This window comes from Lepisma saccharinum, unplaced genomic scaffold (genome assembly GCF_977018435.1).
Source record: "Lepisma saccharinum unplaced genomic scaffold, izLepSacc3.1 HAP1_SCAFFOLD_654, whole genome shotgun sequence".
In the NCBI taxonomy this organism is placed as follows: domain Eukaryota; kingdom Metazoa; phylum Arthropoda; class Insecta; order Zygentoma; family Lepismatidae; genus Lepisma; species Lepisma saccharinum.
Genome location: NW_028143325.1, coordinates 78,490 through 96,116, shown reverse-complemented (window position 1 = coordinate 96,116; position 17,627 = coordinate 78,490). Strand labels below are relative to the sequence as shown.

At 34.1% G+C, this 17,627-nt stretch overlaps 1 protein-coding gene across 2 annotated transcripts in view; it reads right to left on the bottom strand.

Moving 5' to 3' along the window:
- Window positions 1–822: 822 nt before the first annotated feature.
- Window positions 823–17,627, bottom strand: part of LOC145983109 (chitin synthase chs-2-like) — an 81,619-nt gene continuing 64,814 nt past the window's right edge. The window contains exons 18-22 of one of the 2 annotated variants that reach the window (XM_083116386.1): window positions 16,229–16,389; window positions 13,154–13,330; window positions 9,032–9,199; window positions 6,562–6,808; window positions 823–2,440 (exon numbers count right to left, since the gene is read on the bottom strand). In XM_083116386.1, coding sequence (XP_082972512.1) covers window positions 2,073–2,440; window positions 6,562–6,808; window positions 9,032–9,199; window positions 13,154–13,330; window positions 16,229–16,389 — 1,121 coding nt within the window. In that variant the 3' untranslated portion in view covers window positions 823–2,072. Of the gene's footprint in view, window positions 2,441–6,561; window positions 6,809–9,031; window positions 9,200–12,891; window positions 13,069–13,153; window positions 13,331–16,228; window positions 16,390–17,627 lie in introns of both variants that reach the window. The other variant, XM_083116387.1, reaches the window with a different exon arrangement.

The window sequence follows — 17,627 nt, the reverse complement described above, 5'->3', positions numbered from 1 at the left end:
TACAACCCAAAATCTATGTTGGAAATATTCTAAACACCCACAAAGTTAAGGTGGGAAGCAAATTGCCTATGTTTGCATTTGATCACTTAGCTTACTCAGTCGACTGGGTCAAGAATTGAAATCAATGTTATCAGCAGAGAAGAACATGCCAGTTTTATTGCATTAATTCTAGTAAAATAAAATTATATTCATATAATAATATAGTACAGTAGAGCGTCGATTATCCGAACGTCGGTCAACCGAACGACCGCTTAACCGAACTGTGTACTCGCTCGCACCTGTTACTCTCCCACCCTACCGTCCATCATCCCCCTCACTCCCAAACCAAGTTTCCCACAGTAGTCGCCGCACTGAGCCACCGCTGGCGGAACATTGCTTCTAATGGGGCCTTCATAAGGTGCTGCTGACCGGCCAAGCCGCCAGTCGCTGTGTTTCAACAATCAGCACACTTCTGTCGGTGTATGTATTGTTCATGCAAAATGCGTATGTAATATGTACATATTTTTGTTTAATAAACTGTACCACATACTATATATTCCTACTAAAGTTGCCTTTGTACGTTACTTTGTAATACTTAAGGAGATGCCTGTTTTTATGAATAAATTTACTGTACAGTACTTCTTTTTGGCAAATGAACATGTACAGTTCGATTATCCGAACAAACCAGTTTTCCGAACACCCATGTCCCCCAATTACTTCGGATAATCGACGCTCTACTGTACTTCAAGTTAGACTGATTAAATTTTAAGGGAGAAATGAAAAAAGTAGCACTTCTGGAAATATTTGAAAATCTATATTTATTACTATTTCACAACTGTACATTATGCATTGAGCATTATCATTAAATATTTATATTACAAGATTTCATTCTTCATTATTTCATCACAAACATTTAAAGTTTAATATTAAAAATAACACTTCTTTATTTAGAGTATTTTGACTGATTCCATCATCAACCAAGAAAAGAAATGTTCCAAAAAAATTCTTCAGCTTAAAAATAATACTGTAAGATAATCCAAAATATATTTCTAATTTGTAACAACATCACTATGAAAAAATATCTTCTTAAGTTGAAAAATATCAGTGTAAAAATGTTAGAGAGCATGAAAAGGAAACTAAAATTATTGCCGCAAACCTGAATTTATAACAAAACATGTATATTTCATTTCTGACAAGTGAAATGAAAACTTAAGAGCATGGAAATGCACAATACAATCCATAAGTTTGTGTAATTACTCTGCAAAATGCGTTAAGGGTAATCAAAACAGAGGCACTTCAACTTTATCATTACATGTCAATTTTTCAATCACTTTGGGTTTATGAAATATTATCAGTTTGACACTGAATGTTTCTTTTACTATACATATCTGTAATCAAGGTGTATACCTTTCAGTATGAAAGCTATGTGCATTGAAGAACTGATGTCATGTGTGCAGTTTATCATAACAATTATTTTATAGAATATATTTTAAATGTGTGAATTCAAAGAGTGAACATTTTGTTATGCATTTATTGGCAGTAGTACTGATTCTCTCCATCCATGATTGGTTCATAAGACATTATTACTTCCCCATTGCCAGTCCTTGTTGAGTACTAATTTTGGTACTCTGAGTTCAGTTTGTCTTCTCATATCTAGTCTATTTTTGTCAAATTGAAGAATAGTATTGTTTGCAGTATATAAATATTATTATCATTGTAAGAAAAAATATTTGGAGAGGTTACAGTGTGCACTTTATATTTATCATAATTTTTTTTAGCTGTATAAATTCCATAAATAACAATCGACTAAAACAAATAACACTAAACGACTAGATCTTACTTAATAACCTCATTCTCGAAAAAGTCATGGTTGTCTGCATGGTTAGTTGTTTGTGATGTACTTGAGCTTCCTTACAGTGTTGCTAATTTTGAGAATAAAAAAAATCATAATTTTCGTTGTCCTTGTGATTTAGACATTATCAGTCTTAAATAGGTTTAATGTTCGATTCGAGAATTTCTATAATCTCTGTCAAGTATTTTCTCAACAAAAGTTTACAGGTTATCCAAACAGGAATTATTGAATGTCGTTTGTTTTACATGTGGCTCCCTCTCCTTCCCCCTAGTTCTGGGTCTCTGAAGGAGACAGAGTTCCTCATATTTTGTAACTGTAAACCAGCATTATGGATGTCATCATCCGAGCTGCCATCATACGCTTGATTGTTCACTCCCCCACTTGCCACACTTCCAGGGCCATTGCTGAAAAGATTCTGGATGGTGGAGTTTGTTGCATTGGATATCCTGTGCCTGGGTTTTGCAGCAGGGGCATAATCATTGTTGGCACCAAGAGTCTTCATCTGAGATTTCCTGCGCTCGGCAAGGACAGAGTTCCTCCTCACTTCAAGGGCTTTGATTGTCTCTCGCCTCATTGTCAGCTTCCTCATGTTGCCCAACACAGGAGTGCCTGCAAGGATTATAAAAGTCTCGGTTAATATCGCCTGTCATGTTACCAAAGTTACATCGTTCAATTTTGTTTTCAGGATTGCCTTTAGAAGATATTTTGTAATTTCTCAATATTCTGATGTATGTGTGGTCATGGTGTGTCTGTATTATACAGGGTTAGTCAAAAGTATCGGGACAGGCCAGTAATAACGAGACCCGTGGACGGAGGAAAATCACATGTTGCAAGTGGTTATTGGTGCGGAAACTGCATTGAATGGGGGTGTGGATATCATGACAGCCATCTTGGATTCCACCATATTGGATATCAGACAATGTTTTCAAATGGAAAGGGGTATGTATGACACATCAAATTTATGCTAGAATTGTCCCACAAACGACAATCCAAACTCATTTTGGACCTATCGCCATTCATGGAAGAGATAGGGTGTACTACGTTAGACTGCAAAAAATGAGAGTTGTCTGAAAGAATTGTTTACTTTATTCTTGAGGGTAACTGTACACTGCAAGTAAACAGAGAGCATGAACAAGAAAACATGACATTGACTTACAGAATGCCTCAAAGCAAGAGTTCACACTGCTTGCCGTCGACTGTCTGACAATACTATGTCAACTGATCGGAAAAACTGCAAAGTGCACGTTGTAGTAATCCAGCATTTAGGCAGCAAAACGGGCTTTTTTGAACGACTGTAGCACCGAAACGACACTCCAACGAGAAAAATGTTACTGAAAAAAGTTGTTTGTTTTGATGTCCTGTATACGTTTCCGTGGTCCGTGGGCGCCATTAAAATGACACCCTGTATAATTACAAAGTGTAAGATTAACAAGGGAGGTTATCTAAGTGTCCCCCTCCGATTTCCATGAAACTTTGCAGGTGTATAGAGGGGCCCAAAGGAAGAAATACGTGTTTTTTTTTGTTTCGGCTAAAAAACTGTTTTAGGGGGAAAACCACCTCAAATGTCAAAATTATGAACAAATTTAAGTGGGCATTTGAACCCTGTGTCCCCCTCCAATTTTCATGAAACTTCGCAGGTGTATAGAGGGGCTCAAAGGAAGAAATACGTGTTTGTTTGTTTCAGCTAAAAAACTGTTTTAGGGGGTAAAACCCACCTCAAATATCAAGATGAGGACAAATTGACGACGTGGGGATCTGACCCCTGTGCCCCCCTCCGATTTCCATGAAATTTGGCAGCTGTATAGAGGGGCCCTATGCCCCCTGTTTCTTCCTATGCCATATTTACGTGGTTTCGGGGTCAGATCCCCACTTCAATTTCTCCTCATCTTGACATTTGAGGGGGGGGTGCCCCCTAAAACCGTTTTTTAGCTGAAACACAAAAACACGTACTTCTTCCTTTGCGCCCTTCCATACAACTGCCAAGTTTCATGGAAATCGGAGTGGCACACAAGGGTAAATTCCCACTACAATTTGTCCTCATCTTAACATTCGAGGGGGGGGGTTTGCCCCCTAAAACAGTGTTTTAGCCAGAACAAAAAAACACGTATTTTTTTCCTTTGTTCCCCTCCATACACCTGCCAAGTTTCATGGAAATCGGGAGACTTAGACCTCCCTTGTAAGTGTATTAATTACAAATCGCGCACACGCGCGCACACACACACACACTATATATATAAATGTATGTATGTATATTATATATTTATATATATATATATATATGTATGTATATGCATATGTATGTATGTATATTAGCAGGTAACAAAATGTTATAAACACATTCTTACTTTCCAAAGAAACACTCATGTGGGATGGCAAAACGGATCAACAACAACTGGCAGAGAAGTTAAATGTTGGTCGCCAAACCATATCTGATCGTCTTCATGCCATGGGAAAGATCCAGAAGGCAAGAAAATGGATCCCACATCATCTGAATGACAGACAAATGGAAAAGCAAAAAACGGTGTGTGAAGTGTTGCTTTCTTGGCATGAAAGAAAGTCTTTCTTGCATCGGATAGTAACTGGGGATGAAAAATGGATCTACTTTGAGAACCCAAAATGCAAAAAGTCATGGGTTGACCCCGGACAACCTTCAACATCGACGGCAAAACCGAATCGCTTCGGAAGGAAGACAATGCTGTGCATTTCGTGGGATCAGAAGGGTGTGGTGTACCATGAGCTTCTGAAACCAGGTGCAACAGTGAATGCCTTTCACTACCATCAACAACTCATCAATTTGAACCATGCTTTTATCGAAAAGCTTCCAGATTGAGCAAAAAGACAAGGAAAAGTGATTTTGCAGCACAATGCCTCATCACACACAGCGAAAGGCGTCAGAGACACCATTTCTGCACTTGGCTGGGAATTCTTGCCCCACCCGCCATACTCACCAGACTTAGCCCATTCCGACTACCACTTGTTTTCATCGATGTATCACTCACTTTCTCAGCAACACTTCAACAATTACGAAGATGTCGAACAATGGCTTGCTGACTGGATCACCTCAGAATGTGAACGATTTTTCTGGATTTTTCCACAATTTGACGAATAGATGGGCACAATGTATAGCTAGCGATGGTGCATACTTTGAATGAAGCATTTGTTACCTGTCCCCCCAGATACACTTGTTTTCTTTTGGATCAATTAAGAATTATTAACTGGCACACCTGGTACAACCGTAATTTGTCTGTGGTAGTGGGCCTTCAAAAATACTTTGTGAAGTAAAGACGCAGTGAAATTGAAACTAAAGTGAACATAGTCATCATTTCCATGTTAAAATGTATTTTAGCCTATCTTACCAATACATAGCAATATATGAAAATGAATAGATGACTTGGGCTGAAACTACCAGCACAAATTTTATACATATATTTGTAGGATTATTGTCACATTGAAATGATATTTGATGTTCTATATATTTGACCAAATCTCGCTCGAGCTTGAGAGATTCGATCGAGTTTGAGCGAGCGAAAGTGGTCCAATGCAGTATTCTAGTGTGTATGAAGGAAATAGGAAACACTCACTTGAAACTGGAAGACTTCAAATTTTCCCACAACCAGTCAAAATGTGTAAATGATGGTGTGGGGTGTAAGGTGAAGGGCATATAGGAGGGGTAGTGATGGGAATGAGGGCGGAAATTTAAGCTGGTTTGAGCTTGGTTTTAGGTTGGGAAAGTTACTGAGTGGCCTTGTTTAGGCCAGGGGATATGCTTACATTCATGGCAGATATGTAAGCTTTCTTCCAGACTTTTCGTACTGAGGTGTAGGACATAATTGTACAATGCTGACTTCCCAGCATGATGATGTGGCTCACTGCCAAAAATGATTGAAGTTTTCCAGCTTGTGAGTATTTCATATTTTCTTTACATTTTTTATACTATACTCTGTCCCAGGAATCTGCAGAGCAAGCAAATTAAAACGAGTCATCTGTGTACTAGTAGGGACTCAGAAGGCTTGGCCCAATGCATGAGAGGGAAAGGTGGTTAATGACAGGGGCAATATAACAGCTATTTGCAGCAACATGCACAGCTTTGCTCTGCCCACTCACTTTCGTCCCTTCTCTACTGTTATGCGCAACATTGCTCCAGAGATTCCTGAGACAGAGTATAGTGCTTGTGGCCTTTTTCCATTGATATTGAAAAATAACAGTACTGAAAGATAATTTCATATAATAGGGGAAGGGGGAGTTGGTACCCAGATAGTCTGTACCAGGATTGGTAAAGAAAAAATCCTGATACTGACTTTAGTTAATTGATTTCCTGACTTTTCAAGATCCCAGACACTTGTGAAATTACAAAACATCGTGCTTAAAAGCAGTTAATTTTCAATGTTTTCTGTACTATAAATGCTTAAAAATTCTTGGAAATGCCAGGGTTTTTTTTCTTCAGAATTTTGAAAACAACGAATTGAGGGAGAAATAGTGTGGTGAATTCGGAATTTTTACGATGTTGGGAAAATCAAACATTTCTCATTCTGAAAATTTGCCAACTTGGTCGGGATTTCTAAAACAAAATCCCATACAGATCCTTTCCTGATCAAAATAAATATTGCCCCCTCATACCTCTAGTATTTATATATGTATGTGTGTATCAATGTGGGAAAAAAATATGTAGAAACAGAAAAGGTTAGTGTAACGAGTCCTTCTTAGCTTCGCATAAAAAGAGAAAACATTACCTTCAGCAGCACCTTCTGCAGTAATTGCAAAGAATCGTTTCTTGAAGGCCACATCCAGTGTTCCAATGACCCTCTTCTTCTGCCGATGCTTGTCCAAATTGTGGATGATGCGCCGTCTGGCAAGGCGGTCAGCCCCTGACCCTGAATCGCTTTCATAGTCACCATCCAGCCCCCGTAACCGTTGCAGGTTTCTAGCTATATCAATGGCATGCTTGTCAATCAGAGCATCAGTTGAGGTTTCTTCAATCTGTAATATAATTTTAAGAGAAAGTGTTAAACGATGTACATAGCTTCCATGGATTCCATTTTGTATAATCAATGCAACATTTTTCCTCATGCACAGGTAATATGCTATAATGGTTTTGATGAAATGTAGGTGTAATTTATTTCAACTGAAAACATTTAGGAGGGGGGAGGACACAAAGTTATCAAAAGTAGGATTTGCAGCTTTCCTGCTGACGTGATTCGAACAAGTGTTCTTGGATTGTTAGCCAGGTTAAATTGGCATTAGCATCCACTTTTCTCATACTCAACTCCATGTTTTGAGTGCATACATTGCTCTCATTATCAGGGAATGTTGATTAGAAATCAAGAGTGAGGTTCTACTCTAACTTACATCCGACTCTAACATTTAAAAGCATACATTAGTATGGATAGCTTAACACTTTGTGGGTAATGTGAAGAAAATTACGTAGATGGTCAAGCATGGTGCCAGAGACTGAGTTTTTAAAATGTTTTCAATTAAAGGTGTAAAATGCAACAGCCTTAAATTATTACTATTAATCTCTTTTTAAAAACATTTGAGAATCTATAAAACCATGAAATGTACATTCTAGTTAATCAAATAAATTCACAGGACATCATAAGTAATATTGCAAATAATGAAAATTTCAATGTTACATGTATGACCATAAAATTGGAAAACATATTTTTTAAGGTCTTTGTTTTAAGTACACTTTATGCACGGAAAAGCTAACTGGGACTGGACCTACATTTTAAAGTAAGTAGAATCACTATATGCCTCTACTGGGTACCGAGCTTGGGACCTTTTGACTACAATGTGTAGTCATTACCACTGTAACATCGGGAGGCAATTTTAAGAAAATAGTTTCTTTGCATATAAAATAAGTGGTGATTGAAAATATTTTAAATTTTTCATGGCACTCTTACAATGTCCTATGCTGATAGGTCTCAATGGTCATCTGAATCAAACTGTTCATCTATTGAGTCACTTTCCCTCGGAATTGATCCACTCTTCTTCCTACATGATCATCTTATTACACCAACTATTCAGTTATTGCACAATCATCACAGTTTAATAGAAATCACAAACAAAAAAAGGCACTCTTCGTTAGTCGAGCATGGAATGGCAGACCGGATTTTCAGTAAAAACTAGGTACACCGATAGTTGTGTGCTGATTCAGAGACCGGAGTGTTTCAACGAACCCTCCCTAGTGGCTCAAAGATCTGACTAACACTGAAAACAAAGTCGTGGTGTAAAAGAGGAAGGTCAGAAACTCAACTAGACAGAGGGAGGGTGTTGACAAAACAATCATTAATAAATGGCAAATGTTAAAACCACACACCTGGAACTAGAGATCATGCACGACAACGAAGGGTTAATAGACATAACAATTTTGATTGTGGGATCACAAGCAAAAGAGCATGAACAGAATAACATGCCATGTTCATCTTATTCGCGTGTGTAGGGGAGGGGCAGAGTGCACTGGCCTTCCCCGTTTTCTGAGCTGAAGGAATGCAGGAGAAGATGCATGAAGGTACTATTGTTTGTGGTTGCTCTATACTTTCTTGTAACTACAGGCACTTCTTGGTTGCAACGATCCCTGCTGACTTTCAAAAGGGTCCATACAGCCCAAGTGCCTTGATGGCATAGTGGTGACATTGTCACTTTGTAATCAAGGGACCCCGGTTTCAATGACAAGTGGAGGCACATCCCACTTTAAACTGTAGGTTGGGTCTAAATTAAACTATATGTGCATAAAAGTGAACTCTAACAAATCTTACAACCCAAAAGTGTCTATGACTGAGATGGTGAGAGATTGATGACATACAATTCCAGCTTTTATTTGAAGTACTTGAGGAAAACTACATAAAGCTTGGCCAAGATGGCAGACCATGATGAAGATTTAAAAAATTATAACAATAGAAGAGACAAGTATCATGCTTTGGTTGGAATTCAGAATCTCTGAGTATTTATCATCGTTCATTTAATTTTTATGGTTAACCAAGTTCTAGTAATATTAATTTAATTTATTTAAATTGAATAACAACTCTTAAAGAAAAACAATGAAAAGATTCTTGAGAATTTCTTACAAATATTTCAATTTTACTTGTCTGTATTTCATACAAAATTATCATTCATAATAGGAAGCCAGTATGACCAATATTTTTTTAAAATAAGATCCATGAATTTCATATAATTGTACAATACAAAGTAATGAAGACCTACCTTTTTATTACAATAGCAAACTACTTCCGTAGATGCTAAAATGTGAGAGAGGGTTCCAAATCGATGGAAGAGCATAGCACTAAACTGGATAACTAAGATGAGTGCAAAGAAGAATACGAACACTAAACCAATTGGCTCGAGCTGTAGGTATTCTTTCGAGATCAGAACCTAGTAAAATAAATCACTGTGTTAGAAACAAAAAAATATTCAAATGCTTTACATAGTTAATGCACATTATTAAAAAAATAAAAATAAAGCAACACTGCTACAAGCTAGGTTTACATGACTGAAGAGAATATGTTTCAAATAAGATATTACTTTCTGAATTTTTTCAATCAATTAAATTACATAAATATATTTATATTCATAAAAAAGTTTGTATGTATGAATACTAAATTTTTATATGCATTAAACAAAAAATACACCTCAATTTAGTTATCAAAATGAAAGAATACTTAAAAGAAAACTTTAATATTATATGAAATATAAATGTCTACTTAACTAGTAAGTTTGTATGTACAATTACTTCCCATTCTATACATATTATAACCCTCCAAATAATAATATGTACATACACAGGCATATCACCTTCATTCACACTACATCAGTATTCAGTCACAGTGAAATTCAAGGTACACCAATATGGTTATTATAGGGGTGTAGATCCTGCCCCCTTGGAACATCATTTTTCAGAATAAAATAGAGTAATATAACTAATTTGCTCTATTTTCTTATTCATAATTGCATTGAAAGAATTTTCGCCAGTTGAATACAAATATTAAAAATAATTCTGTATGCACCTATAGTGAAATTCTCCTTAGTATGTCATTTTTTAAAAAAATAAGATTACATTTTTAAAAAAATATTACAAAGTTGTCACAAAATTGAGTAATGATCTAGCAGCACAGAATATACAGCTGTTGTTGTGCATTACTAGTGCAAATTTGTAGGATGTATATTACATTCTTCAATGTTGAAATATTGCTTTAATCTTCAAAATTAACTTCTCCAATATCAAAGTAATTCGCTATAACAGATTTTAAATTTCTTTTAGTAAACAATGATACTAATTTGATGTTTATTAAATAAAGAAAGGATGGCTAATTGAAAAGAAAAAAGGATGCTGAAGGAAACAATGACCCTTCTCTAAGATTTATAGAGTGCACATAGAAGAGAAAGCTTTATTATATTATCAGGTCAATGATTGGCCTGTTTAATGTAATAAATCTATATGACAGGTCAAATTTCTTGATCTTTAAAGAAACATCTTGCAGTGATTCACAAGCTGTGATTTAATGGTGACAAAGCTGTATGATGCTGTAAAATGAGAGTGTAATTTCCACAAAAGCTTCTTAATGATCAGTGATTGTGTTTTGTTCATGTGTTTTAGCATATATGTGTAAAATTTTCATTAAATCATATACTTGCCACTAATCAAATTTTCTAAATTGTATTGCACATTGTTTTACGATCAACTTCTACAATTTATTTAAGTTAAATATAAAACTTGTAAATAATTAAACAGAATCCACAAGGATTCACTTTACTCTATGTGCACAATTCTAATATTCACTATTCTACAAGTAACTAATTTTGTGCTCAAAAAAATAAACCAAATCATGGAAACTAAGTTGTTTTAATGGTATATTAAAGTGTAATCAAATATGTACAAGTTATGTGTTCCCATCAAATGTCTATAACTATTCTAGAGTGAGTCAAAATCATTTGGAGCTTTTTGGTAAGAAGACATTGTAATGACAATGCAAAATCACACCTGTAATTTGCTTTAGAGCTCACAATATTATATAATCTTGATGTAAATACTTTTTAACCTGGAGCTAAATTTCATATGCAAATAAAATTCTCCATTACTCACATATAAAATTCTACCAATAAATAAATTCACTCCTCAAATTTTGAGTGTAGAATCTCATTTTTAGAAAACATTTTTCTTTGCAGATAATTAAGTACCCTTTCTTTGTAGCTTTACTGCAATTAATAACTTTTCTTATAATATCTTAGCAAGTCTTGAAAGAAACATGTGAAATACAAGTGTTGATTAACCTGAAATAGCATTCCAATTTCTTCCCTAAGATTTTTAAATTCCAAAAATTTCCATGATTTTGTCAGCTGGTATTTATAATATTTGAATATTTATTCTAAGTGCAAATCATAATTTTTCAATTTTTGTAACTGAATAAATAGATCACACAAGTATACTTATGTACTGATCTATATGTAGTTTCGTATTTTATATACGGTATGTATAATGTGCTATGAAGTCAGGTTCAAATCCTGGGTAAGGCATAAATGCACCATTGTGTTGTCAATTGTTGTTATTCATTATTAAACCTCATTGTCACAATTACTCATGGAGGTAAAAAGTTATAAAGTATCACTAACCCAAATAGAAATAGAGATATCTGAATATGTTCTCTATTTTTCATTTGTCAATAAACGAACAGCATTAGCTAAGTAAAATCCCACATGGAATGTAAAGAAAATGCAATATAAATCCTCATGTAGAATAATTCATTATTATGTACAAAAGTGTTTCTATTATGTAGTCTCATTTAAGTTGTCCTAAAGATATTAAATTCAAACAAGAAAATCGTCTGTTTAGTCATCTGTTCAAACTAGAATAATGCAATGTATTATACCCAATCACAAAGCAATATCAAGTAAGTGTGTGGTCTATTTCCATTAGCTTTGCAGTATTTATATTTTTATATCATTGTATATCTGCTTTACAAATTCAATTTTGTTATATACCTGTTGTACCTGAGGATTAGTTATAGTGTTGCCAATGAACAAACACTGGGGAGTCACATATTATATCCTGTATAATATATTACAATATCCCTGTGTATTTATCATATACTTGTTGAAATAATGAAAATGAAATCTAATCTGAATAAGGTCTCATTCTACATTGATGATAATGAATGAATATGAATATGAATTGAAGAACGAAGTAGATGGTCCAAATACACCATTTTAACGAACTGTAAAGTTTGCGATGAAAGTCTAATAATTGCATTCTTTTCAATTCTAATGCACAAAGGTTCACTATAAATATTGCACATATGAAGTATTTTCATTTATTTAAAATATTACGGTATGAGTTTAAAAATTTGTGTTGCTTTAAATGATGAATATCTTTGTGATTTTCTTAAAGAAATTATCTTTGAAACTTATGATAATGAAACATCTGAAACCTGCAAAATGCCTTCTTCCAAAATGCTCCAAGTTCTATACAAAAGGGTCACTTACTCAAAGAACCCTTTCATGCATATCTTACAGAGATAGGAATGTGACATTAGCTAGTGAATATGTTACGAGAAAAATTAAATTATCCACAGCAAAAATACAGATCTCATATTAAAATGCTAATTGGCCAAAAATGAACAAGAAATTAAAACAAATTATGTGAAAAACAATCATTTTATGGCACCTAATTAGATTTAAAATTTCAGCAATGTTATGTTCATACAATGAAATATTTTTCTCTTGTTACAGTTATATATTGTGTGATTTATTAAATTGTGTGATGATATGAGGTAATATGATATGATGATTCATTTATGTAATGATGAAAATTTGAACCAAGTTATATGATTTATTTTTAATGAAATCATGACTTGAAGATGATGAAATTGAAAAACCAATACATATGAGAAGGAGTGATTGTTTTGAGTTCTGTTTTTATGCTGCAGATCTAACTCTAAATCTGAACGTTCCATCCACAACTTCCAAAAACCCCTGTAACTGACAGGTAGAAGGATGTGTTAAGTCCCGAGGAAAGGTTCTCATGCTGCTCGTTCAACTACTCTCAGGACATTTCAAGCTGAAAGGTTTACCTCAGATGTTTCCTCTATGTAGGTGATATTGGTCTTGACCCCTAGAGGCCAGTCAACATGTAAGGCGTCCTTGTTCAATTGCAGCAAGAACACAATAAGAACAAACAATGCATTGAACATGAAGAAAGCAAAAACAGATTTGTTGCGCAGCTCAATCAGATCAGCTGCTACCCTCGCCTGAAAAGACAAAGCATAAAACACAAAGCATTTACCATCGTATCACATCGCATCGAAACGCGAGTGCCTTAACCATACTCCTTACCTCCTGGGTTTCTTCTATATATGTTATATTAGTCTTCACGCCCAACGGCCACTTTATGTGTAGGTTGTCCTTATTCAGTTGCAGTAGAAAGACAATGAGCACAAAGAGGGAATTCATCATAAAGAAACCGAAAACAGAACGATCTCTCAGATCCCTAAGATCACTAGCAATTTTTGCCTAAAATGAGAGTAGCAAGGATAGCAACAAGAAATGAAAAAGATTAGTATAAACTGGAAAACATTCACAAGCAAATAGATAAGTTCCTTTAGCGGAAAGCTGAAAAGAAAGAGTAAATATGTACATAAGTAAAGAACAGACATAAGCATACTTATTACTTTGTGCAACAGATCAGGAAATTGTGCAGAGATTTAGCTACTTTTGTAGGACATCCGTTTATTATTATGGTATGTCTTCTTTGCTTCTTCGTTATGTACTTAACGTTGTGTTACTGATGTCTTGTTAATGTACTTTAATTTCAAAATTTTAAAATTTCCTTGTTTATGAGGAAAATAATTGGTCTGAAAATTTTTATTTTTAAAATTATGCTTATGTGGGTGATGCAATAAGGATGTAACAAGTGTACCATCCCTATTCCCATAACTGCATTAGTGTTTTCTTATTTCTTATATTTTGGTCTTCATGTGCCATTCACAGCTTTTCCAAAAAAAAAAAATTATTATTCTTAACCTTTCTTTTTTCTTCTTTTACTTGTAGGCTTATATATATTAATGAGTTAGCCTTTTTCCTCATTTCAAAATTTGAAGATGTATGCATCTTTTTATTAAATATTCAATAATTTTTGTTATTTGGATCCGTTATTAGTGATTGAAAGAATAAGTTACATGGCATAAGAAGATTGATTGATTGAGTTGGTGCTTTAAGTCCACTTTATGCACAGTAAGGCTAATCGGGACTGGACTTACAGTTTAAAGTGAGTTCCAAACTACTATGTGCCTCCACCGGGTATCGAACACAGGACCCCTTGATTACAAGGTGATGATGTTACCACTACTTGATCGAGGAGGCTGGCATAAGAAGAAAATATCAAGGCATGCATATACAATGTTGGTACTTGGTAGTGCAGGGGAGGTACCAAAATACAATCCTGCCTAGGGTGCCAAAATATTTAGCTGTGGGACTGGCCAGACGTACCAATTTCGAACCCTGGTCAGACATTTTGTTTGTCCCATTACTAGAGGTGCCAACTTAGGATATATTTGGGGGGCAAGGTAAATTTGGGGGAGAGGCAAGATCGACATAAACATTACTTTATATATGTAAATATACATAAAATGTGTTCTTCTGCATGAATTTTGGGAAGGCGGAAAGTGTCTTGCACATCACCCATTTCAACAGTTCATAATTCATCTTCTTATTGCAATTAACCTTAGAAACTGAAAATCAATGTAAAATAAAAGTCTAATTTACAAATACTGGAATCTGGTAATGTTCTTCAGGATCAGTGTTTCTTCTGATCCAGATAAACATGTAGGTATATTAGGTGCTCCTTTCGTGTGAAGAATAATTTCTATATCACATATTTCTAGGGGTGTTAATAATAAAAAAATGACAAATATATAAATTTTGTCATGATTTACAATTAATTATTATTAATATCAACATTTTTAAAGTATTTAATGTGATGGTCATTTGTTTTTGAAAACTTGAAATACATTTTAATTTATATGAATAAGGAACCAAAATATTTGTACTAGATAAACATTTACACTTCTGAACATCAAGTTCATTATTATTTTGCATTATGTATTATGTTAATTGGAGTTAGGCATATATATATACATACTTTACACACTCTTTCTCTATAAAAAGTGTCCACAATATGTCTTTCTCAAAATATTTGATTTAATATCATTATATATTATATTTAAAAAGCAAAGAAATATATTGTTAAGAAATAGTTAAACCAGTAATAATATGTATATTTTACACAGAAGTATGCATTACATTTAACCTAAACATGCAGTTCAATTACAATATTCATTTAATAGTAAGTTTGTATTTGTTTTACTATAAACTATAACATTCGACTTAATAAGGATGAAAGAATTTAAATTAATGAACATCATTATTTACAAAAGAAATTAATTTAAAGGAGAAACTTAAATAATTTGATAACTCCATAGTAGTTAATATGTAATAAAAAAATATTATTTGAACATAAACCAGAATACTGTTAATCATAATATAATACAATTTGGAAACTTTACATCAATCATGCGTACTGTAAGATTTGGGTAAAAAGCTGTAATTATCAAAAATGCAAGTTAATATTTATGACTGCAAAGGACATTTCAAATGTGAAGCAATACTAAGATGCAGTGAGAGTTTCAGAACAAATTTTAATAATTTGCCATTAATGTAAATTATAATTTTTTAAATATAAAAACAGAATCTGGAAATCCTCACACAGAAGGTTAAACTCTTACCTCCAAAGTGTATTTTAATGTTGCTCAAATATATGTAATTTCATAAACAGTTTTAGCACATGAAATTTACAACTGTGCAATAATAATATAAATTTAATGCAAAATTTTAGCTATTGTTCTAAATTTGAAAGCAATCAGCTACTTGGAATGTATGAGCTAATAATTACTTACTATGGCCTCTAATGCTTTCAAATATGATGAATATTAGAAATTTGTGAAGCAAGGATTGCATATCATCATGTGAGAACCAGAGCAGCGTAACTCCAATTTATCAAATTTGCAGGAGAGAGGAAACAATGTTTTCTTAGGAATATATACTACTTTTTTTTTTTTAAAAAAAAAAAAAATGATCATTAAACTGGAGATATGTGACTCAGTCTTACTGCTAAGGATTAGAAGTGGAGATATGTCGATCTAACTCAGAGGAGATACATTAAACAAAACTGAAAAATGCAGTTTTGGAGTTATGGTCCTCTACTTCTCATACAGTAACATATAAAACACGTCAAATGATGAAAATATTATTCACGTCAAAAACAAATTAAATGTAATTTTACTCCATGCAAAAAAATTAAATTATAATTCACATTTATATACTTGTAACTTAAAAATAAGACATGCAACAAACCTCTTTCTCCTTGTTGGAATCAATGGGGTAGAGATACTTATCAACCAAGTCTCTCCAGAACTGGATTTCTGGATTGGACAGATAATCCACCTCTCCACGCTTGATGTCTTTGTCCTCAATCCAGTAGGGATTAATCAAGTCATCTCGTTCCTGCTTTGGTTCTGTAAAATGACATGTACATTTCTATAATTATACAGTGTGTGTCCATAAATTTCTCAGTGAATTTCAAACAATTTTGCGGAAAATAAATGATGTGTTCAGAAATTATTGAAGTGTCATTACTCAAGAGATGTGTGTGAAACAGAATCTGTAACAGAAGAATGGATTGGCCAAGGATGTAAATTCCTGTGCTTCCACCAATTTGCCACATATTAAACCACTTGACTTGCTTTTGAGTCATGTGAAGGACACTGTTTGTAATCCACCAATTACGAGAATTTCTGTCATAAATATGAAGTGATGCATCACTGATGATAGGCCAGGCCCCGTGGCAGAGTGGTTAGCCAGGGGTTCCAGGTTCGAATCCTGGATGGGGCATGGATGTTTGTGAGTGTCCATTCATCAATTTTCGTCACATCATCACTCATCCTCATCTTTGCAAATTAGCCAAAAGTGGCACAAATGTGAAGTAAAATATAGCAATGCAATGAAATCATCACTGATGAAATCATGGTGAATGGTAATGGTATTATAGATGGATATAGTAAATATTCTAAGGTATGCACAAAGCACCTTGGTTAACCTCTGCAGTGAGGTGGTTAGCACAGCACACTATGATGCTAGGTGGCCCGGGTTTGAATTTCAGAATGGCCCGTTTGTGGTCTTTATGATTGCCCTATTATCATTTCCATTATATCATCACTCATTCTTATCCATGGGATTAGCCAAAGTGGCAGAAAAGTCACGCTAAATAACAAAAATCATCATCAACCAAGCACCATGGCAAGAACTTGGATATCAAAGTTTTTGTACGTCAAAGGAAACACCTAACGCCTTTTGACTCAAGATTGAACACATTGCAAACAGTAGATCTAGTACGCATTAAACTAGTACTTTCTTAAATTTTGGCTCAAGTAGATTCATAAAAATAAGTTGTTCTCCTTTTTATTTAAATTTAGAACCATCCTGAAGGCATAGTGATAACACTGTCACCTTGTAATCAAGGGATTCCATGTTTGATCAGCAGAGGAAGGCACATTGTACAGAGTACAGATTCAACTGCAAACTCTAAGTACTGTACTGATTAGCTAATCTGAGAATAAAGTTGACTTAAAGAAAAAAAGCAAATTAAATTAAATTCTAAATAATATTTTTCTTGTAAATATTTTTCCAACATTGAATAAAAATCAATTGATTTCTTCAATTGAATAAAAATATTAAACAAAATAAAATTAAGTTT